The sequence below is a fragment of the Centrocercus urophasianus genome, unplaced genomic scaffold (assembly GCF_019232065.1).
Source record: "Centrocercus urophasianus isolate 14NV4802_14NV808 unplaced genomic scaffold, USGS_Curo_1.0 seq_19, whole genome shotgun sequence".
Lineage (NCBI taxonomy): Eukaryota > Metazoa > Chordata > Aves > Galliformes > Phasianidae > Centrocercus > Centrocercus urophasianus.
In genome coordinates this window covers 8,978,908-9,001,890 of record NW_024884744.1, presented here as the reverse complement: position 1 = coordinate 9,001,890, position 22,983 = coordinate 8,978,908, and the positions used below count along the sequence as shown (strand labels likewise).

The 22,983-nt window shown below is 47.8% G+C and overlaps 1 protein-coding gene across 4 annotated transcripts; it reads left to right on the top strand.

Moving 5' to 3' along the window:
• Positions 1–75: 75 nt before the first annotated feature.
• On the top strand, positions 76–22,184 carry PCYT1A (phosphate cytidylyltransferase 1A, choline). 4 transcript variants are annotated; one of them, XM_042820323.1, is made up of 10 exons: positions 76–193; positions 299–432; positions 10,073–10,215; positions 12,456–12,555; positions 14,624–14,740; positions 16,404–16,555; positions 17,301–17,379; positions 18,120–18,262; positions 18,922–19,110; positions 19,678–22,184. In XM_042820323.1, exons 1-10 carry the CDS (start codon positions 126–128, stop codon positions 19,882–19,884), a joined length of 1,332 nt encoding a protein of 443 aa, XP_042676257.1. In that variant the 5' UTR covers positions 76–125; the 3' UTR covers positions 19,885–22,184. The 4 variants fall into 4 exon arrangements, with proteins under 4 accessions (XP_042676257.1, XP_042676260.1, XP_042676258.1 ...); XM_042820326.1 differs by having other exon boundaries at positions 143–198; XM_042820324.1 differs by lacking the exons at positions 76–193; positions 299–432 and adding an exon at positions 5,767–5,803.
• The last annotated feature ends 799 nt before the right edge of the window (positions 22,185–22,983 follow it).

Sequence of the window (22,983 nt, the reverse complement as noted above, 5' to 3'; positions counted from 1 at the left end):
CCACGTGCGGCGCGCCGAGCGAAAACGGGGCGGGGCGTGGTGACGTCACAGGCTGCGTCACGCGGCGCGCCGTGCCGAGGCGGAAGTAGCGGCGGTTGCCGGGTAACCGGTGGTGGGGTCGCGTCATGGGCGAGCTGGGCTCGGAGAGCGGCAATGTGAGAGTGTACTGCCTGCGGCCCGGCCTGCAGCGGCGGTGAGGCGAGCAGGAGGGCCCTGGGGGTCGGGCGGGGGGCCGGGACAGCTCTGTGCGTGTGCTGAGAGTAACCTTCTTGCGCCTCGTCGCTGGTCTCCTTGGCAGATTTAAGGCGTCCGCGGTGAAGGAATGCATCCGTGCCGTGCTGAAGGAGAAGCTGGTCGACGTGCAGTACGACCCTGAGGAAATCCCCCAGCTCACAAAGTCTTTATCGGAGATAATCAAAGATAGGCTGAAAGGTGAGGAGGTCTGCTGGGAAAGCCGGTTCTTTTCTGCCTGTGCTGTTCCCTTTGGAAGAGCAGGGAGGTGAGGGCAGGGCCCAGCAGTAGTGCTGAAGGGGGAGATGTTTGGGAGCTCAGTCAGCCCAGGCAGGGTGTGAGCGTGGCCTTACAGCACTATGAGGAGGAGGAGGTGGTTTGCAGGATCCCTTCCAGTGTTTCTGAGCATGAGAACCAACTTCAGGATCCAGCAGGTGTTTCTTGTAAGCGTTCAGCACTGAGCGCTTGAGGTGGCACGGCACTTTTTTTTTTTAATCCCTCTCTGCCTGGGGATGAGGCTGGTGCTCCATCTGCTGGACTGATTCTCCATAACGGTCTTAGCAGAAGCTGTGGGTTTGTGCTTCTCCCGGAGTTGTGTGTCTGCTTTAACAGCAGCAGCCCCGGTCCCAGCATGTGTTGATGTCAAGCTGATATGCACAGGGCTGGGCTTGAGCAATTTGGAAGCAGGCCAGTGGTAGCCTGAAGCAGAACTGGCCCAGTGTGGCCGGAGTATCAGCTGACATCTCTGATAAGCATTGACGTGGTGGATGTTAACAGGCTCAGCATGCAATATTCAATCATTCTGCAGAAATAGTGTGCCAGAGTCTTCCCAGGATACTGCTGTATTGAAGACAAAGGCATTAAGATAAATATTTTATTTAAAATGTGTTTTTCTGGTTTGAATTCTGGAACATCATTGTGGCCTCACTTGATCTGGCCCTCAAAGGTATTTCTTTACTGTTGTGAAAGGATTTCTTTGCATATTTTTTCAGAGACACAGCATAGATCTGCCTGTGCTTTTAGATGGCCTTTTGTCCCAACTTGGAAGTAAAGGAAGCCCCTATGTGATAGAAAATCTCTAAAATAACTTGGCATCGGAACAGCTTTAAAATAAGCCAGTTTTCTTAAATTGGATTTTGCCCACCCATGGCCTTGCTTACATTCTCTCCAGGTGTTCAGTTCTTGAAAGCTGCAGAACTAAAATGCCATGGATGTGTACTTGGACAGACACCAAATGCTCCACTCGCCCTCCAAGGACAATAAGGCTGTGGTACTCTGTACTGAGGAAAGTGAAGCTATGAGGCGATCTGTCCATTCTATCAATTGCACGTGTTTCTTTTTAAGTTGTACAGGACAGAGCTTTGTAATTAATAATCTTTCTGTCCTATTTAGAGTTCATTTTAAATAAGTATGGCCTTTGAAGTTGCTCTCCTTTTTTTTTTTTTTTTTTTTTTTTTTTTTTTTTCAGAGGAGCGATTTGAGAGGTACAAAATGGTGGTGCAGGTTGTGATTGGAGAGCAGAGAGGAGAAGGAGTGAAGTAAGTTTGGGATTTTCTAATTGTATTTCTGTAATTTTCAGTTGTTTTTGTTCTGTGGGTTTTGTTTTTCCCTTCTCCTCTGGGGGCTGCTTCCAATTTTTCTAGATGCAAAGTTTCTGCAGGTGCTAATAGGCAAAGTATTTTCTCCTAAGCAGCAAGTGATGGCTTGGGCTGTGGCTGATTAAATTACTACAAGTCAGATGTCAAAGAGCATTTGTGAGGTGTGTTGCATAAAGGCATTTCTCACTGTATTCACAATAAACTGAAGCATACATCCAGACTATTCTTAGGGCCCTGCTGATGCACAAGATCCATGGTGATTCACTTGTGTCTAAAGCCAAACAAGTATTTTTCAGAAGTTTAAATTTCTGTATTCCCCAGTGTAATGCTGTCATAGGAATCTAGCCTAGATCTCACTCCAGGTGCCTGCAACCTGATGAACAAACTCCTCATTCCTGCTGTAGTGGGGTGTAGCTTTCTGTCGCCGCTGGGTAAGAAGACAAAAGGAAACAGCACACGTTGTTTCGGTGCCTTATGTGCAGGGTTTCTCTTTATTCTTGTGCCTAGTTTTCCAGCAGAAAATAAATGAAGCAAGCAGCAATCCCATTGGCTGAGACTGGCTGGAGCAGGTAGGGAGCTGGGTGTTTGAAGGAAGGAAGAGACAGGATCAGTGACATGAGAGGAGGCAGCAGTGAGGTCTGGTCTGGAATATCCCATGACAATCTGGTCATTTGCCTTCAAGGTAAGACAGGAGTTATTAAAAAAAAAAAAAAAAAAAAAAACCTAGGATTTTCAGGGACCAGAGAGCATAGATATGAAAGGGCTAGAAGTGCTTAGCTCCTATTTCAGTAATGTGAAGGCTGCCAAGAAATGTGATAGCTCACTATAAATAAATTGGTTGTATGCAACACAAGGGTGCCAGAGGTGAAGGAAAAGAACAAGCAAGCTAATTTAGCCACTGTTATGTTGACCTGAAGTCAAAAGGTTCTTAAGCACCAAAGCAATGAAGCTGCAAGTGCTGTTGCACAGTGGAGCAGGATTGATAGGTGATGAGTTTGAGGCTGCAGCATAGGCAACATACTGAGGCAGTTACAGCATATAACAGGAATCCAGCAATGGCAATCTAGGCTCAGGATTCAGCAGAATGCTTCCAGTTTCCCTTATCTTTAAAGGAAGCTCAATTTGGCTTTTCAATTAAAGTGCCTGTGATCACTTAGAATCCTTACACCTGACATTGTAGTTAATGGCTTTTCTTTTTCTCCTTTGTCTAGCATGGCTGCACGATGTTTCTGGGATGCTGACACTGACAGCTATGCTCATGATGTTTTCATGAATGTAAGCATTGACTTTTATAATGGGAAGTATAAAGCTGTTGTTTCATGTAGCACAGATGAAAGCAGCCACTGGTTTTTTTTTTTGTTTTGTTTGGTTGATTTTTTTGTTTTTGTTTTTTGGGTTTTTTTTTTTTTTGGAAGGAATCAAAACTACTGAAACAAAATGTGAAAGCTGTGAAGCAGGTGTAATATCCAAAATGATAAAACTTGATCATACAGTGGTCTACAAAAGCCACTTAAGTTACACCATCTGACAAGTGGAGTAGGAAAGCACGTGAGATACTTTCTGATTTGCTTTGCTGAACTGCTCTCCAGAAGTAAGGCTGCAGAGCAGGACTGAGGAGAAGTCAAGACTTTACCTTAAAACTTCCTGTACTGTCCTGCTACTGAGTGCTTCCCACGTTAAATCTGCTATGGAATGATTCAAACTCTGCTGTAAGATTCTAGACAGCACTCAAAGACATGGGGCTGCGAGGATTTCAGGGAGAATGTCCTCATTATAAGCTACAGAATACAGGGAGGAGCATGGATTGCTTTTTGGTGAGGACTTTCTCTTTTGGTGATTGTAACCAAGTGAGGTGCTTCTGGTTTTCAGACACATCACAACTGAGCTGAATAATAACTTTTTAAGTACTTAAAAAGAAGAAAAAAAAGGGCTAGGTTATGAGTATTTTTAGTGCTCTGGTCTAAGTGTTCCCTCAGGTCAGCCTTTACGGTTGGGCTAACAAAGATTTTGCCTTTGCTAATATGGAGCCTTTCTCTGTTTTCTTCAGGACAGCCTCTTTTGTGTGGTAGCTGCATTTGGCTGCTTCTACTATTGAAGATAACTGCACAAAAGGACAGAGGTGGGGGAGAATACTTGGGGGCATTTTTGTTACCATAACATACACAAACACAGTGTGCTTCCTTTAATACTCGTAGAGCAATGCAGCTCTACAAAGCACATCCTACACGTGTTGAACTACAGCATCCCTCCTCCCTCGTTGATGTCAGTATAGCTTTGAATGTGTCATTATGTCCTTTATGTAAACTGCTGTTTGTTTTTTATATAGCGTGCTGGTTTTGTCCTAAAGAGTATTGCCAGGAGCTGTTGTTTTTAAGGCAGACACAACTTCTGTTTTAAGAGGGTTCCACTGCTTTTACTTTTAGTTTTCTGAGAATGAAGTATTTCCAAGAAATGTAACATAATAAATCTGTATATTTACTTTTTCTCTCCTGTGTGTTTACCTTGGCCTTTTCCACTGCTTGTCCTCTCTGCTCTACAAAATGTGCTAGCCTTGATTGTTCGTCTGTGCTGCTCAGATAAACATTTTCTGAGGATTCTCTGTAAATTAATCCATAAAGCTGACCTCTTATTCTGCCTACATGGATTTGTTCTTGGGATTTCTTTAAGAATTGGGTTGATGATTCCAGCTACGTGTCATGTGAAATGATATTAATTGATAGGGAGACAAGGTATTTAGGACACTGGGTCAGGCCAGCAGCCTGCACACCTCACAAAGTGTCAGAACTCTTCCAGCTGTAACTCCTGATTGGCTCAGTGCAATCAGGCAGCTGTGTCACACGGGATACTCATTGCTGGTTGCCCCTATACTGCAATGTTTTTTCAACCTTTGCCTTTCTGGAACTGTTTCAGGAAGTGCATGTTTGGATTCCAGCTTTGACAGGAGCAGGAAGGAAGGCTGCTGGAAATCAGAAAGAGTCCCCAGAAGTCAGAGGACCAGGCTGGTTCCTGGGAGAGTGGGTGCTGTCAGAAGGCATCTTAAATGCCCTTCAGAAGGCAGGATGAGTTGCACAGTGCCAGTTCTCTGTCTGGGCTGACTGAGGAAAAGCAGAGCTGAAGAATTTCAACTATATGTTGGGCTTTTTCAGGGCTGAAGTTGGGTGAGATGAGTCCCTAATTCCACCCTCAGCTATTGCTGGAGATCATGCTGTCAATGCAGCTCATAGCAATCAAACCAGAAATCATGATGCATCTTCCAGAATCGCTCTTCTGTCTGCAATCCTGGCTCTGTTTCTCCAATAGGTTTGTTTGAAAGCAGCTCCATTTGATTGCACTGATGGAGGAACAGGAGGTGGTCAGCAGGTGTGGTTGTCACCACTACTCAGTGTGAGCATGTGAAGCTGGGAGCGTGCAGTGAGACAATCTACTAGAAAAATCTACCAGCAGATCAGATATACCCTGTGCCTCTCGACTTGGTCAAGTTACAAGCTCTGGTGGTTGCTGTGTTTGGAAGTTTTTAACAGCTGCTTGACAAAGGTGTTATACAAAGGCACAGATGTGTGCCGATTCAGCTCCAGTGACCCCTCCTTGAAGAAGGGCTGAGCAATGCAGCAATGAATGTCTGGCCGAAGAGCCGTGCCCAGGGCCCGGCCACGTGCGTTTCCTCCGCTGTCCGGGTAGCTGCACGTCTGGCGTTGCACAACTCCTTCCTCCGTTCATTCGCAGCACTCAGAAGGTCTGCGGCAGCAGCTCGGGCCGCGTTCCGCCCGGAGGGGTGCAAACCCCACAGCAATCCCTGCCCTCAGCGCGGAGCGGACGTTCCAGGCCGGAACGGAGATCGCGGGCGCGGTTTCCCGGGCCGCCCCGGTCCCTTCCTGCGCTCCGTCCCTTGCGCGGCTCCGCCCGGCGCCCCGTTGGCGTTGGCGGGAGCGGGGCGGGGCGGCGGCGGGAGCGGCAGCGGCTGCGGGCCGGGCCAGGTGCGTGCGGCCGGGCTGAGGGGGGCGGCGGGGAGGGGACGCGCCTGGGCGGTGCGGGCAGGGCTCGGGGTCGGGGATGTCCGTTGGGCGGGGGCTGGGACGGAACCGGCTGCGATCGTTCTGAAATGCTGTAGAAGAGCCGTGTGGCTCAGCTCGTAGCTGAGGATCCGCTTTGGGTGATGTGCAGCGCACCGGCGGGCTCTGCCAAAGCCGGGGTCGGAAGCGAAGTGGGGCGGAACGGCCTCGTGCTCCCGGCTGCTCTGCACCACCCCCAGCAGCCGTGTTCTGTGCCAGCCGCCCGGCCCTGGGGTGACGGCGTACCTACAGGGCTGTGAGCTCGTACGGAGATCCTGGCGGCATCTTCCCCTGAATGCGAGGCTGGGCCCTGCCTGGGAACGAGGTGTGACAGCCCGCTCCAAGCCTGGGTGCTGTTGTATCAGTGTGTGGTCGAGCTGGGATGGCTGTCAATGTATTGCAAGATAGCTGTGTTGGCTTAACCAGAGGAGCTGCCCGTGTTTTAAGTGCTGGACCCCTAAGCTTTATATAGACTGGAGGGGTTCCACCTGCCCGCAGAGCAGCTGAGCTGGGGACAGTGACACGTGTCCCTGGTTTTGTGCCCTCGGTGTGGGGAGTTGGGCAGGGCTGGCATAGAGATTGGGCAAGGCAGTTAAACACAGGCTGGGGAGAGATCCTGATCTCTCCCAGTAATTATGGATGGGTTAACCCTCATCTTGTAAACAGGCTTTCATCAGTTTCTGGGGGTGTCCACAATGAGTCTGGTGGTGTTAACCTCTTCTTTTCTGCTTACAGCAGATCTCTGCAGAGATGCATGGCAGTGAGATAGATCGTAAGCTAGAGGTTCTTGTGTTTTGAGAGTCTGTTCTCCTTGTAGGGTAGTTCAGGCACTTTGCAGCCTGGCAGGAGTTATCTGAAGTGACAGAGCTTCTTCCTTTTCCCGGAGGCTCTCGCTTAGTGCCTTCAACGTGTCAGGGCAATTCTTCCCAGCAGACAGCTGGCAGAGTACAAAGTTTGGTAGTATTTGTCTGCGGATGAGTCAGCAGAAGAGAAATAGCTCGCTTCTGCAGAGCGGAGTGATCTTGTAGGCAGAGCAGCACATGACAGCTGCATCTGACTCTGAGTTCAGAGGGACGATAGGGGAGCGCCAAGGCAGGCAGTGCAGCGGGGACATGGCAGCACGGAGGGGCTCACGGTCCCAGCGTCAGCCTTGTGCCAGCTTAGACCTGTTGCTGAGCTGTTGCAGTCACCTCTCATTTTGTGTAGGTTTTATTTTGCTTTGTCCAGCTGCCCCGGTTGTGTTATGAAGTGGTAGAGAGGTTGTGATTTGCCCTATGGATCTGCCCTAACAGGGAGCTACTTAACTTTGCTCTTGGATAGCAGTTTCTCCTATTGAGCACAGCTCAGGCTTGCAGGATGGTGATTTCTCAGGCCTATACAACAGTGTTGATGTTTTACAACAGGTCTTTTTCTTTAGGCTATGCCAATTCTTTTATCTTGCAGTTTTTCAAAAGGAACCTTTGGAGCTATCTTTTTCCCTTCCCCATCTGCTGCAAATGTAATTAATTTTAGAACAGTCTGTGTTGCACATATTTGGGGAAGCAAAGATGTGTGCTCATGTGTTCAGCTCAGCTACAGATGCTGGCTTGCATTGTTAGAAAGTCATTGTTTAGGGGCTATTTTAGTCATTTGGATCAAAAGAAAAAAAGTTCTAAGATAAGCAGCTTTATCACGTTAAGGTGTAATTTGTTTTTCAAAACAGTTTGTTCTCAGCTTTTAATGAAGGTGCCTTTGATGCTGGGAGGAGCTCCTGGAAACGCGCTAGCCACAGGGTAGAGGTTTTAAAGCTCTGAAGAGTGGTAAAATTACTGTTTAATTTCTGCAGTAGTTTAAGTAATTAACAGAACTGCGTCACTCAGGAGGTGCCCAGCCAAGCTCCAGACACTGCAGAGGCTCCATCACAAAGTCTTGGTGTAGCACTGGCACAGAGAGCACTTGTGCACCATCCACAAGGCTTCAGCCACGGTGTGTCAGATAGTCACATTTAAGACTTTTTACTGTGTGCACCATGAGAAGTGGGAAAGGGAATGGAATTAGAGGGGAGAGAGTGGTGAGGTGCTGGCATTATTGCCCAGAGAGCTGTGGGTGCCCCAGCTCTGCATGTCCAAGGCCAGGTTGGATGGGGTCTGAGCTGGTGGGGGAGTAGCCAGCCCAAGACTGGGGATGGGGATGAATGGGCTTTAAGCTCCCTTCCAACATAACCCATGCGAATGTTTATGTGAACTAGACAATTTCTGGTAGGACTGTGATGATAAATATCTGATGCATAGTGTGCTTGCAAGATGGCAACTTGCAAAACTGAAGGAATACTTACTCCACACCCTGTGTTTTCATAGAGGTACAGTGGAAGCTACTGCATTTATGGCACAGATCTTGCCCCAGTTAAATGTTTGCTTAACTGTTTGAAGACTTAGAGCTTAGGGCTGCAAACTTTTTAAGCCTGAGTTTGCATTTGCACACTCTCATTTATTTACCTGTTGTTAGGAAATGAGGTTAATTACTAGAATAGGGGAAATGCTGTAAACTCAACTGGCAGACATTATGAGTGAGCACTGGATGGTTCATGCAGCTGTGAAATGGCCACACGCCCTTCCTCTGTTCCCTTTGGAAGATGATAAAGCTTTTCCAGCTGCTCTCCACAGGCACTTTTGTCTTCTCCCCAGTATTTTTTGGCTCCTCGCTCACCTAAAGATTCTCTTTTCCTAATGTAGTGCATTATGTTAGGTCTAATAGCAGTTTGGGGCACGTAGCCCCAAACCAGTTCAGCTGCATTTGACCCTAATGCTGTTCACAAGGCATCATCTTGGTGATGCTCGGTGGGAAAATCTGTGCTCTTGCATGCTATTAAATAGCATTTAATTCCTTTGGGACATTCCTTAACTCAGAGTCATCTGCTCTTGGGTAAGTTCAGTCACTCAATCTGCTTCTTAACAGCTCTCTTTCACCAGGCCTGGCTTGCTTGCTGCTGGAGGGCAGAGTTTCACCCAGTGGCCAGCACTGAGGACAGCCTCAGCTCATCCCAAGCAGGAGCACTTGGAGAGACCCAAGCACCAGCGCAGAGGGTGCTCAGAGCGTCTCTGCCTGTTCTCTTACCTCTCGTTGCCCCACCTAGCATGTTCCAGGGTGGGGAGAAGCTTTGAATTCCACACAGCCCTAGTGATTAGGGTGTAAAGGCATGCACATAGGCATCATTCCTGGGAGGAGGGTTCATGCTGCTCTCAGGGAAAGCAGGTCCGAAGTGCTGTTTGCTGCAGTGGGAGCTGCACCCTTGGAGCGAGCAAAAGAGGTAATACTTAGTTGCTGCACTTTACTAATAAACTGTGCAAATGCAGCAGCTGTGTCTAAACTCCTGCAGCAGCTGAAAAGGAAATGGTTGCTGTCATGCATTTTTACAAACCCATAGCTTTGCTTCAGCTGTTCTTAATGCTCCAGGGCCCTTTTGGGAAGGCTGCAGTGTACAATGACCCAGTGCAAAAGCCAGGATAGCTAACTTGCAGATAGCTGTTACGTTTTCCATCCCAAAGAGGTTGTCTTTCTGTCCATTTGTTGTATCTGCTGCTGGTTGCATCCTGGTACACAGAGTTCCAGGAGTAAGTGTGCCTTAATGTGACAGGCAGCTGCTTCGCACCAGCTGAGTCACCACTGCAGGAGGAGAGAAGGTGAGGTGAGTTGGTGGTGAGGGGAGCTGCAACTCGGTCTTAGACGAACACAAAGCAGACAGCAAGTCATGTCTGACGTATAGCCAAAGGTTGCACCCCTTCTCTCCTCCCCCTCTCCCTTGTCCTTCCGCTTAATGTTTGCATCCAGTATCATCAAAATGAGAGCTGGGGGAGGACTGAGTGTGCCTTGGACATGCCTGAATCGTTAGGTTGCCTTTCGGAGGCTAAAATAGCACAATTGGCCTGTACTAATGATTTATAACTTGCACTGCAACTCTTGTGTGAGTTTCTCTCGAGGCAGCTGACTGCTGTGTGCTTCTCTCTGCGGAACAGAGTTGCATTAAGTGATTCAGTATTCCCACCAGGCACTGTTTGTCAAGCCTTGGCAGTTGGTGCCAAATAGAACCGGCTAAGCCCCTTGTTAGGTGGCTGTGTCTTTGCACTGACCTTCTGTACGCTCTGCCTGCTGTTGACTGATTTTTTGCTTTGGAAGAGCTGAAAAATATATATATTTCTTTATCTGCCCCTGTTGCAGCTTCTATTGGACGTGTGCTTGGCAAGATGGAGCCGCCGACCTCCTCCAGGCTGAATTCCCGAAAGAGAAGAAAAGATGGATCTGGCCCCAACGGGGCAACAGAGCTGGATGGAATCCCTGCAAAAATGTCCCGGCGCTCTTTCGTAAGTAAGCAGAGATGGGAGCTGGAAGTGCTGGGGAGGCTGGGTGCTGGAATCAGAACAACAGGAAGACAAATATGATGGGGTTTCTGTGGACTCAGAAAACAAAGGGGAGGAAAGAAGCAAATGACAGGAGCTACCCTTGCAAAGCCAGTTTGAAATCTTCCTTTGCTCGTACTAATGACACACAACATGGACTTAAATTAGATCTGAAGCAAGTGTCGCTAAGCTGCTTTTGCGGTCTGTCCGGCTTGTTTGTACTCAGTTAATCTGTTCCCAGGCAGACACGCAGATAGGTATCCACGTGCTGCAAGTGGAAGCATTCACTCGGTGTAGGTGGGTTTTGTCACAGATCCATGAGGGAGAAATAACTCCAGAAAAACAGAGAAGCAGCACCCGTGTCCAGCAGAAAGCAGTCCGTAGGTAGGGCACCTGCAGCAGTCCAGCAGTCAAGTAGGGCACCTGTGGGTGGGCTTAGAGTTTGATACCTGCAGAGGCAGCCTATCTGAAACTGGAAAGAAAACTCTTTATTTTCCTAGTGCAACAGGAGACTCTTCCATAGGGGTCTGTCCCAGCTAATGTCAGTATGAAGAGCTGACTTAATGTTGTCCCAGTTGTGATATTGTGATGATGAGCTTTGTACAGCTCTTCTCTGCTCCTCTTCCAGAGCTCTCCTTTGTATCGTGTGCTCTGGTTGTTCTTTCTGTATCTCAGTGAGAAGCAGCTTCCATCCTGCCGCATCATTCTGGGGTCATAGTCCTTGGGGAAATACAGTGATGTGTTACAGCTCCTCTCTTTGATAACAATGTTTTGCTATTCAGTGAGCACTTCAGTCCTGTCCTGGAACATCTGACAGATTATGAGTGTTGGGAATGGAGGCTTGAGCTATTGCATAACTCTCATCAAAATGCATCCTGTTTCTCTTAAAGACCCCCACATCTTTTGGTGGGGAAGGAGAAGTGTATGGCTTATTCCATGGGATCGTTTGCACTTCAGTTTGGTGTCCTGTGTTAGAAATAAAATGTCTGTATATGAATCATGCAAAACAAGTAATGTCTAGACTGCTGCACTGTGCACATCAAGTTGTGTCCTGACCCTTGTAGGTGCTGTGGAGGAAGGGCAAGGTTGGCAGGAGCTTCTGAGAGTGTTTCTCTGGGATCCTCTGATAATTTTGGTAGTTTTTTTTTGTCCTCTTATTCCTAGGTTCATATTGCACTACTGATGACCAAAGTGCAGCGTCTGGTTTTATTCACAAGCCCCAGATACAGTGGCAGTGAGGAAAGGAGAGGCACAGGCCTTACCAAGCAGTAAGGATCCACCAGAGGAGGTGGTGTTTGAAACGTGGGGACCTCAGTAAATGCTGATGTTAATGGAGATATCAGCAGCATCAGTTTGCTTGAATGTAATGGTCAGCAGTTGCTTTCCCACACGCTTCGCTTGGAGCACTGTAACAACTGTAAACATTAACAATCACAGCAGTGGTCTGTCTCTCTGGTTGCAGTGGTGCTGGGCACTGTGGCAAGATATCACAATGGATAGGAAGCCAGAGAGGAAATTGCTGATTAGCTTTTTGCCACTTGAAGTGTTATTGTACTGACCTGCAAGCTTGTTTCCCAGTCTTCTGGCTCAGGAAGGAGAAAACCCATTGCTGCCTCACACCTTCCTGCTAGGAGGAAGTTGAGTTGTTTGTTCCATTATAGGAAAATCAGATCTTTTGTTGCCATTCAGAAGCCAGGAACGATACTCAGACTTCAGCTGAGGTCAAGCTAGTGGATTAGAGAGGTTTTCCTGCGGCATTAAGATATATTCTGCTGCAGATCGAGGTCACTCTTGTTACTTATGGCTCAGAAATGAACACTGGTACACAGATTCCTTAGGGATTTGTTCTGCTCTCTGTATTGCTCTTCTGCTCGTTCATATACTCAAATTGAGGAGCTGTTACCGTTTGTATATCACAGCACAAGCTCTCAAACACACAAGCACAGCTAAGTGCTTGTCTGGATGAGCAGAGCTGTGAGAGTGAGGTTTGTTGAAGTTCCCTTTTCCCCTGCCCTCAAATTGAGGCTAATCACCCTACGGGGCTGTTTGGAGATTTAGCACTAATTAGTCTTTCAGTGCATGTGCTCAAGTCGTGCGGAGACACAGTGAGTCACTCGGTGACTAGGACACTGCAGTGGCATTGCTGCTGCTACGCTGTGCATTCACCTCTGCGTTCTCACCACTGACCTTCTCTGTCTGTGTAGGGACTGAGGGAGCCAGCTCCATTTTCAGATGAAGTGGAGATCGATTACAGCAAGCCGTACGTCAGAGTGACGTATGAAGAAGCGATGAGAGGGACCCCTTGTAAGTAAGAACCAGGCTTTAAGGGGAATGTACAAATGTTGAATGTGGGATGGGGGGGTGATTGCAGCCAAAGGCTTTGTTAATGCTTGTTGATTAAATAACTGTTCCTGTGTGTAATTGGGCCTGTCAGTCCGAATTGGAGCCTCTGTGTGAGGAGCTGTACGTTCACTAATAAGACTGTTTGAAATAAATATTGATGTTTTAGATGTTCCTTGTGCCTCTGACAGCTAAAGCTTACTGTCAGACCTGAACGTTTTGGTACGACTTAGCCTGAAGCTACTTAGACACTTTACAAGTCATCTCTTCTGAAATGGACACACAAAACCAACATACGCCTTTGTCCAGAATGTCCCTAGTTCTAATTCTAGTCTGCAGTGTCATTAAACAAAGCAGGCCAGCCCCACAGCAGGGCTGTGTCGTTTTATTCACTAAAACAAACTGGGAGAAACTGTTCTCTTTGCAAGTCCCAACGGGAAGCAGAGACAGGACTGTCTCTTCATGGGGGATGGTTTCCCTCTCTTGTCAAACAGAGTGTGCAGACAGTGCTCTCTTAATTGGCTTCTCTATTACAGGGACCCTAAGATAATAAAAATGCTGCACTTCTAATTATCAGCATGATGCTGAAAGAAAAGCCAGCTCAGACTGAGATCTGACACCAATTTCCTGCAGTTTTTGTAAATGCAAGTGCTTTGCACACTCCATGTTGGTTTCCCAGCTGAAAGTCTCTGTAACCTACCTCTGTAACCTCTGACACCTAAGAAGATGACTATGACTATTGATGACTATTCTGCCTGCTGTGGCTAAAATACAGTGTGTGCTTCTTGTTGCTGTTTCTGCCTGTTCTCAGAGGCTGCAGCTATTGTAGATATAGAGGAAAAGGAGCAGAGGTCCCAGCCAATTTCCAGAACATAATTAAACTTTAACAAAGCTATGTCAGAGTCAGCCCTCTTCTGGCATACAGAAAGCTCTTGCAGTTTTAGATCTCCAAATCCTTCACCCTCCAGAGCCTCCCCCACCTTCAGACAGAGGCTGATCTGCTGACAAATGACTACAAGAGGCTGTCCTCAAACTGACTCCTTTGCTTGGCTTGAGCCTGCTATCCCTTCATTTGCATCAAGTCTTCCTCTTGCTGCATCCCATGCTCTAGGCACAGACAGGGCCCTTCCTAGACCCATGAGGTTTCAGCTCTTCTGCTGAGTCTTCTGCCCTTTCCTTGCTGTGGCTTTGTTGTGCTTCTGTTCACACCAGTCTGAGTCTGCGTGATTTGAGCCAGAGAGCAGCAGGCCATTTCCAAGTGTCAGATACCAAGAATGTGTACATTTCTGTTAGCAGCAACAAGAGCTGGTGTCCCATGTGGTCTCAAGGCACCAGAAGTTGGGAGTCTCCTGCCTGTTGTGTGGCAGTTACTGGTCTCAGCTCTATCTCAACTTACCTTTGTGCTGACCTCAGAAAGGAGGTGCAATTTATTCTGAGAGAGATGGCCTGGTGGTCTTTTTTTCTTCCTTATTAACCTATGGATTAAGTTGATAGTGCCAGCAGCTCAGCAGGATTGTATCTGCTTTCCTTTGGGTAGTCCAAGTGTATTTTCAGATACAGCTGTGCACTCTGTGGGATGGGGGGGGGAGCTGATGATGCTGGTGGAGAATCAGGACAATCTGGTCCCTTAACAAGACGTTGTAGCTGTGGTGGGGGGCTGCAGGGAGAAGGATGTAGAAAATGTCTTCAGATGCTGTCCTGGCTGGCAAGGGAAATCAGGTGCCTGGAAAACATTTTGGCCCTTTGGTAGCTCCTTGCTGTGCAAGAAGTTAGTGTTACATTTAGATTTCCATAGGAGGCAGATGTTCATGGTTTGCTTTCCCTTGATCTCCCTCCATCTTGTTTCAGTGGGTATGTGGTAGGTTTTTAGTCTGTCTTTGAACATGGATAAACTTCAGCTCTGTTGGGTTTTTTTTGGCCAGTTTTCTGCAACTGTCTGTGAGTTTCAGAATGTCACACAGGCATGAGCAGCAGCTGCTTCTGCAGGAAGGCACCCTCATCAATGTCTGTTCTGTCTGTTTTTTTGGCACAGTGGATCGCCCTGTCAGAGTTTATGCTGATGGAATATTTGACTTGTTTCACTCTGGACATGCCCGGGCCTTGATGCAAGCGAAGAACCTCTTCCCAAACACATACCTCATTGTGGGAGGTAAGGAGTGATCTTGTTGACTTTGTAGGAACACTGTTAACCTCTGCTGTTGTGTGCACAGACAGCACAATGGGTTTTTTGTCTTTATGGCCTTAGTGGCTGTCATTGCAGCCAGTTGTCTTAAATCTCTCCCTGTTGTTGAAGTCTTACTGCACTATTGACAGCCAGGTATGCCTACAGAAAGGAATCCTGTACCAAAAGGAAAAGGTTCCTCATCAGCCTATTCTAATCTGGCTCCTCTAGTTTGAGATGGACTCTTGACTACCTGAGGAGATGTAGCCAGGTCTATCAGCCTTTAAGAACAGGACAATAAAGAAGAAACCCTTTCTTCCGGCTGTTGCAATCGCTGCCATCTGTCCATGCAATGCCTCTGTACCTTCACCCACCTTTCTGACGTGTGCTACTACAGACACATCAGTCTGTGCACGTTGTCTGTCAGGGTGTGACCTCTGGTCAGACTGCATAATGATGTTAAGGCAGCAGGAGCTGGGAGTACTTGTAACTAGTTTTCTCAACTATCATCAAGTTCTTGAAGCAAAATGAAATTCTAATCTTATGATAGACCATTCATAACGTCTTCATGTGATTTGTTTCCCTGTCACAGATTCACTTGCTGCTGAGAGCTTTTTGCAGTGGTACTTCTGAATGTTTTATGTGTGCTCAAGTGGTGTCTGGAAAGGGAAAGGAGGGGGGAGGCTGTTATGGTTAATGAAACTTCAAAATGCTCTGAGCTTAGAAATCTTGCAGGCAGAAGGACAAGCTGGATGCTTAAATGTTGTACATCATCCAGGAAAATAACTTCAGGGAACACTGTTAACATGTTACTGCAGCAAGGCTTGTAATCATGCTCTCTGCCTCCGGGTGACTGGTAAAGGGGGAGGACAATGAACTGCTCCCCTCACACCAGGAACTGACAGAGACAAGAGACCACAGCCTGAGTGAGTGTTAGCTCCAAGCTGGGAGCAGTCTCACCCGCTCTTTATCATCTGTTTGTCTGGAATATAAATACATCCCATAGCCTAAGACTGGTAATGCCTTGTTTACTTTTGAGTCTGATAATCATGTAAAGCTGTTTCCTTTTCAGTGCCTTATGTGCAGATGATGAAGAGTTGTTCATTGAGTTTTCCACAGAACTTAATTAAATGAACTTAATTTTCTGTGAACTCTCTTTCATTCGTTTCCCAAGTGCCAGCTTGTAGTATGCTGTTCATGAAATCAGAAGCATAGGGATTTTGTTGTTGTTGTTTTTCCATGGACTCCAGTTTCCAGACCTGGGCCATCCATAGGTTAATAAGGAGGTTTCTGCCAGGTTGTGCCATTTCATACAGGAAAGTTGTCTTCTGTATTGGCTGGTCTTGTTGGTTTAGTGTTGGAGCCTCTAGACCTTGAGAGTTTAGGGTATAGGTCCCCAGCTTGTGCAGAAACCCCCAAAGAAATGGCCAGTTCTCTCTGTCCAGCCTGCCCAACGTTGCCCAGGGGTTTAGTGTTCTGTCACCTCTGCCTATTCCTAGTGCTCCATGGCTAGAAGAGTTAGATTTGAAGTGCCACCCTCTAACGTCATCTGGCATTGCCTGACTTAGCAGAGGTGTATGCGGGATCCTTTTGCTGTGAAGTCCTGGGGTAAGTAGCTCAGCCTCACTCTTCTCTGTGCCTCTTTCTTCAGTCTGCAGTGATGAGCTAACCCATAACTTCAAGGGCTTCACGGTGATGAACGAAAACGAGCGGTATGACGCCGTGCAGCACTGCCGCTACGTAGATGAAGTGGTGAGAAACGCACCGTGGACGCTCACCCCTGAGTTCCTGGCAGAGCACAGGGTAATACATGGCATCTAACCTGCTTTGAATTTTCATCAGGTGCTATTTACGGCAAGAATTCATCCATGGAGGTCACCTCTGCCTGAGCAACCCGTTCGTCCTGAAGATCCTTAAATATAGAATGAGTTGGGTTATGGGAGCTATGTGGGGCATCTTGCCTGGAAGCATGTGCTGAGCTGGCAGATAGTGACACGGTAAAGGAGTCTGAGAGGCAGAAGAGAGTTCCAGGAGAAGTTGAAACAGGCCATAGGGAGAGCATAACGTAGGGTGGGAATGATTTCTGCAGGTTGTCTGGTCCACATGCTCTCAGCAGGACCACATTAGATCTACATCAGCTTCCCTGCAGCAGGAAACCAGGAAAGCTGCATTGTCCTATCAGTAGTTAAGATAAAGTGAAAGGAATCTCTGACATCTGTTGAACTGCTTTGGGAAGTGAGGAGGAGTCTGGGGAGTACGCTCAGTTTCCCTTGTGGAAATTAAAAAGCTATTTATGGATCTTAAAGCAGCTGTGTCTTTAGTCACAGCCCTTCTTCTTTGTTGTGTGCTAATGGGTTTTGGTAGGCAATTGCTAGTGATAACGTGGGACTACTCTGCCTTGGGTTTTTGAGAGAAAACTGTCTTGCTGTTCTCTGTCACGCCCCTGAGTGGAGGTATTGAGCAAAAAGTTACCTTCCTTCAACAGAAAGCAGGAGTCTCCATGCTCAAAGTAAAATGCTGACTCTTATATTGCTTTTTTAATTTTCAGATCGACTTTGTTGCACATGATGATATCCCCTATTCTTCTGCTGGCAGTGATGATGTTTATAAGCATATAAAAGAAGCAGGTGAGTCTGAGTCGGGATTTTTTTGCATTGGGATTCCTGTTGAAGATCTGTTGAGTTTCTCCTATCTGGCAGGGTCACAGTGGGGAAGTGATTGTGGCCTCTGGGAACAAGGTCCATCTAGGAGGCTCTGAGGGCAGAAAGAAAAATGTTGGTTTTGGGTATTAGTTCACAAGGCCAAGACTGCTCCATATCCCAGATTAATTCTTATTATGAAGCTGAAGTCTTGTTATTGTGATTAACAATCTCCTTTTGGAAGAAGAAAATGACTTGGCTTACAGATTCTCACCAGTGGAGAACCTTACAGTGTTCACAGAGTGGACCCTCTAGCTGATTGCTGTAAAACTCAGTGGGAGTGCAGCTGACATTAAGCTGTCAAAACTGAGCCATCAGAGCTTACAGTTATACCTACGAATTTGCAGTACTCCCTATTCTGTCCTTGTCACCAGACACTTCCAAAAGCAGTTGACTGTACTCAGTAGTTTTCAAACCTGCTGAGGTGAAGAACTGGAGCTTTTTAATTAAAAGATGTATTTGTATTTCAGTAAGAAATATTTTCTGCATGCTGGAGTCTTAGATCTTCCTCATGGTCTAAGAGAGGAGTGTGGTATTGTACAAGGGCAAAGACGTGGCGGTGTGAGGACAGGTAGCAAGTGTGCTCATGGCAGAGGAGGTGGTTTACTAATAGAGGTGGCGGTGTGTGTCTTGCTGCAGTTGTCCTGAGTCCTGTTCTCCACCTTCAGGCATGTTTGCACCAACGCAGAGGACTGAGGGGATCTCAACATCAGATATCATCACCCGGATCGTGCGGGACTACGATGTTTATGCCAGGCGGAACCTGCAGCGGGGCTACACAGCTAAAGAGCTCAACGTCAGCTTCATAAACGTGAGTAGAAGTGTGTTTCACTGTAAGTTCTTGTTCAGAAAAGTTGTGGGTGCCACCTGGAGCTGCAGGAGTAACAGTGCTTCGTCAGGGAGGAAGGGCTCGCTCTGTTCCTGTACTGAGTGGCTCATAGCACAGAGGTAAAATACACCACACGAGGCTTTTCTGATGTTGGAAATAAAGTAATAAACATTTCTCTTATCGCTCTGACACTGTGCTTTTTTAAATACAGTTAAGTCAAAATAAAACAGGAGAGGTAATGGCTGCTTGGCCTTAATTTGGCATGTAATTCTGCCTCTGTTTAAGAACACCCAGTAAAAAGTGTTGGCGTGTCATGATACACAAGAAGACCTCCAGCAGGTCACTCAAATCTAATCAGTATATTTTATGAATATTTGCTTCTTCCTTGCAGTGTGCTAACTAGTCCTTATCTCTGGGTTTAGTCATGCTTTGTGAGCTGTGCCAGTGGCTGCCACAAAGCATCTCACAGCCCCACTGCGTGTCTGCCTTCTAGTCTAGGAAAGAAGCATCGCTGAAGTGAAGAAGTGTCAAAACTCATGGAGATGCTGAGTCTTAAGCAACAGTTAGGTGTAATAGCAGAACAGAGGTGGTCGCCACTCAGATCTGGTGAGCTGTATTCTGACCCACTGCTTACTCAACAGGAGAAGAAATATCACCTGCAGGAGCGTGTGGATAAGGTGAAAAAAAGGGTGAAGGATGTAGAGGAGAAGTCAAAAGAATTTGTCCAGAAAGTGGAGGAGAAGAGTATTGATCTCATTCAGAAGTGGGAAGAGAAGTCTCGAGAGTTCATTGGCAATTTCCTGGAAATGTTTGGCCCAGAAGGCGCATTGGTAAGGAGCTGCTCTGGGAAAAGGAGGAAGGAGCTTTGGGAGGGCTGGGCAGTCGGTATGGGGCCCCTGGAGCCCACCCTCTGCAGAACAAGGCCTCTGGTTTGTTGCAGTGCTGGCTGTGTTGCCACTCTCCAGACAAGCTGTCCCAGGCTTGGGCGGCATTGTGTCCCGAGATCCCTCACCACTGCCAGCTGAATAAAGCCAGTAGCCGTATGAAAAGTCTCTATTTCCCAAAAGCTGGTTTGTGAACCTTGGCTTGCATCCTGCAGGCTAGAGAGCATCCAAGAGATTGACAGTCACTTTGTGACTAGGATGAGATGGGTCTGAAGCAATGGGTTTTTGCCAGGCTGTGGTGCTGGCTGAATGTCACACACACTTCATTCTGGAGATGCTTAGAAACAGTGAAACTGGATGCAGTATCCATAGGCTAGATCTAAGATTGGGTTCCTTCTGTTCTTATATTGCACGAAGCACTGAAGAGACTCCGCAGCACCATATGCTGCACAAGCTGTTAGTACTATCCATTTCCATCTCTGAGCCATGCTACCTTTATGCTTCCATCACCAGAAACACATGCTGAAGGAGGGCAAGGGCCGGATGCTGCAGGCCATCAGCCCGAAGCAGAGTCCCAGCAGCAGCCCCACGCATGACCGCTCCCCGTCTCCCTCCTTCCGCTGGCCCTTTTCAACCAAGACTCCCCCTTCCTCGCCAGCCAACCGCTCCAGGAACGAGTCTGCAGTCACCTACGACATCAGTGAAGATGAAGAGGATTAAACTGCCAGCCAGGATTTGCTGCGAACTGCTGATCGCTGAATCCTAAGTCCAGACCCGCTGGGGGGGGAACTCTAAATGAACAAGAGAGCCATAGGAACAGGGCTGATGGTGAGCGTGGGGCCTTGAAGGCACCCACTGCTCTTAGCAAGGGCTGCTGCCTGGAAGCACATTCAAACCTCCTTTCTCTTCTCCCCAAATTCCCTTTTTATTGTTTACGTTCTGGTGTTTTCCAGGGGAAAGATGGTTTTTATATTTTAAGAAACTAGTCTTTTAAAACACGAAGGATAGCACCGAAGCGCGGCTCTTCTTTTTGGTTTCTTTTCTCCTCTTAAATTCTCCAGGTGAGATGGAGAGTGGTAAGACCAATCTGTCCCTTTTTTCCTCCAGCTCTTCAGTCTTATATCTCCCACCCCCAGGCATTATCCATGCCACTGCCAAATGAAAGATCCCTCAGTTCCTCAACCAGCAGCACCTCAACAGCACACAGGAAGCAGCCTTGCATAGAGGCTGCTAGGAAGTAGGGACCTTTCTGCTGCACCGGTGCTGATAGGAACCCATCTGGCAGACTCTGTAGTGCTCTCACACCTCTTAGCTGAGCTTGCCAGCGTGTCACAGCAAGGGTGTGCTGGGATGGGGCAGCTGGCTTAGAGTGCATGAGCTACACCCTGGAAGAAGTTGCAGCTCCACAGCTGCACACCCTGTAAGCGTGCAGTGTTTGCAGCTCCAAAACTGCACAGAGGGCTGCAGGGGAAAGGCCTTTCCAGCCAGTCTTAACAGGACTGCTAAATCTTTTGATTTAAACATTGAGCCTTCGGTTGCTGTTGGAGAGAAGAGAGTGAATCTTTGCTTCAGGGCACTTGCTGTCTGTGCATTTCCTACGGTGTGAGAGAGCCCAGGTAGGAAATGAATGTATGTATGCCTTTGGGAAGCTCCTTGTCTCAGTCTCTGCTGTGTCATGAGTTTTACTGTCTGTCCAAACAGCACTTCAACACTGTGCTCTGTGCGTGTTTGTGTTTCAGTTGCTGGCTCTAGGGGCTGGAGCAGTCCTTAACCCTGGTGCCATGAAGTTGCTGCTATAAGGATACAACATGACCTTGTACAGCCAACTCGCTGTCCATGTGGGTGTGTGCAGCTGGAAGGGCACATTTCACCCCAGCAGAGGGCCGCAGTCCTATGTGACAGTTCCCTGCCTTGCACAAATTTGTGCCCATTTAGTCTGCTTCTCGAGGCAGGCCAGAGAGCCTCCGAGCACTGCAGTTTTTTGAGATTTTAAACATGTAATCTGCTCATTTGAAATCGTGGCCCTAGTCTTGCCTGCTGTTGTGTTTGTGTAGTGAGCATTGAGCTGCATGGCCTCCAGCTCTGCGCGCTGCGTGCCCATGCGCTGAGCCCCTCCTGCACTCTGTCCTGGTAGCCAGTGCTGGAGGGAGTGGGCTGCTGCCTCCCACTTGTTTATCCATTCAGGTTTGCCTGTGACATCCGAAGTCTCTGGGTGAAGCTGCTGGGCTCCTGCAGTGCTGGGAGCAATACTGCAGGGCTCTTACAAGCAGAACATGGGGTTTAGGGAGCAGCAGTTGCAAGGAGACGAATCCAAATGCTGCCGCAAGCTCTGGGCTGAGCAGTGCTGCCAGGGATGCTCCAGGGAAGGAGCGAGCTGCTGCTCATCAGCTTTTGCCTTGCTGATCTGTCACTGCCCTGAGGGCTGGATGGGAACTTGTAGGAAACAAATGGTTTTTGCTCCGTGCTTCTGTTGAGGCTAGAGCCTGTGTGAGAGTATTTGGGGGATTCCTGATCTGCCACTCAGTCCTCCAGCAGGTATGTGCACAGCTCTGGGAGCATGACTGGCTGCTGTAGATTTTGAGCTGTACAGAGCGAGTACAGTCACTTGGTACAAGCCAGTTTTTACTCCCCTGGTTTATGAGTGATAAAGCACTTCATGTATATCACCCGTGTTCTTTCCTCCCTACCTTTCCCACCTCCCCTGGTTTGCCCTTCCCTCACTCTGGATGTTACGTTGCTTTCCCCAGCCAGGCCATGCTGTGTCAGAGCCTCACTACTGTTCTAAACACGAGTTAAGCAGCAGTATTCTGTACTTTGGGATAACAGTGGGTTTCAGATGGTGGCTTGTCTCGTGAAGACCCTGCATATTCCTTGGTGTCTGCACAACCTGGGGTGCTTGGTAAGAAGACAGACATGATTTTACACGTAGCTTGGAATAACAGAACTGTTTCTCATAACCAATAATCCCTGCTTCCTCCTTGCACTTAAATTAAAACGGCCACTTGAATTGTGCACTAGTATTTTATTTGTTGGCTTTTTAGTTTTGTTTGTCTCCTCTTGAATTGCTGCCTCCACCCCCAGTTCTGTCTTATAAATATGGCAGAGCTTGGTCTTCGGGCAAAAGACATGAGCAGAGTTCTCCAGGAACATCTTGTCTCTCTCAGATGTGTGGTGCTGCTGCTTCGGGGCTGTCCTGCATATAACCCTCAGCCATGCCACCCTCTTCAAAAGAAGCACCTGGAAGAGAACCGAGCATGAGTTAAGAGGCAGACTGGCAAAATAAAACTTCACTAGCATGCATTGAAGAACATGCAGTCCTATGTGGAATTCAATGCTGCTAAAGCCAGAGGCATCAGCTTCTGTGAGACAGTCCTGCCCGAGAGGGATTGTACTGGGATTATTGGGATCCAGCTCTTGTAACCTGAGGTGGGTGCTGGAGCTGCAAATAGGCTGGCAGTAGTGAGAACAGACCTTGCCTCTTCCCGTTGTGCCCTCCAAGTGCTCACAAGGGCTCCCAGCTGTAAGAGTTGGGTTTCCTGCCTGTCGCAGGTAAGGAGCTGGTCAACAAGGTGACCCAGTCCCATACTCTGCTCCTTGACCGTGTGCTGCATGTGCCAAAACTCATGGGCTTTCTGGGCCCTGCCGCTTGTGTTGGTGCCTACGAGGCTGTTGATGGTGGTCATGGTCTGTTGCTAGGAGTGTGTCGAGTTGTACAATCTTAGCCCTGCTCACTGAAGTATCTGCTGGTTGAGCAGTTTCACTTTGAGCTCAACTGCCCGCAAAAAGTTTGAGTCACTTCCCACTGCCCCTGGTGGGGCA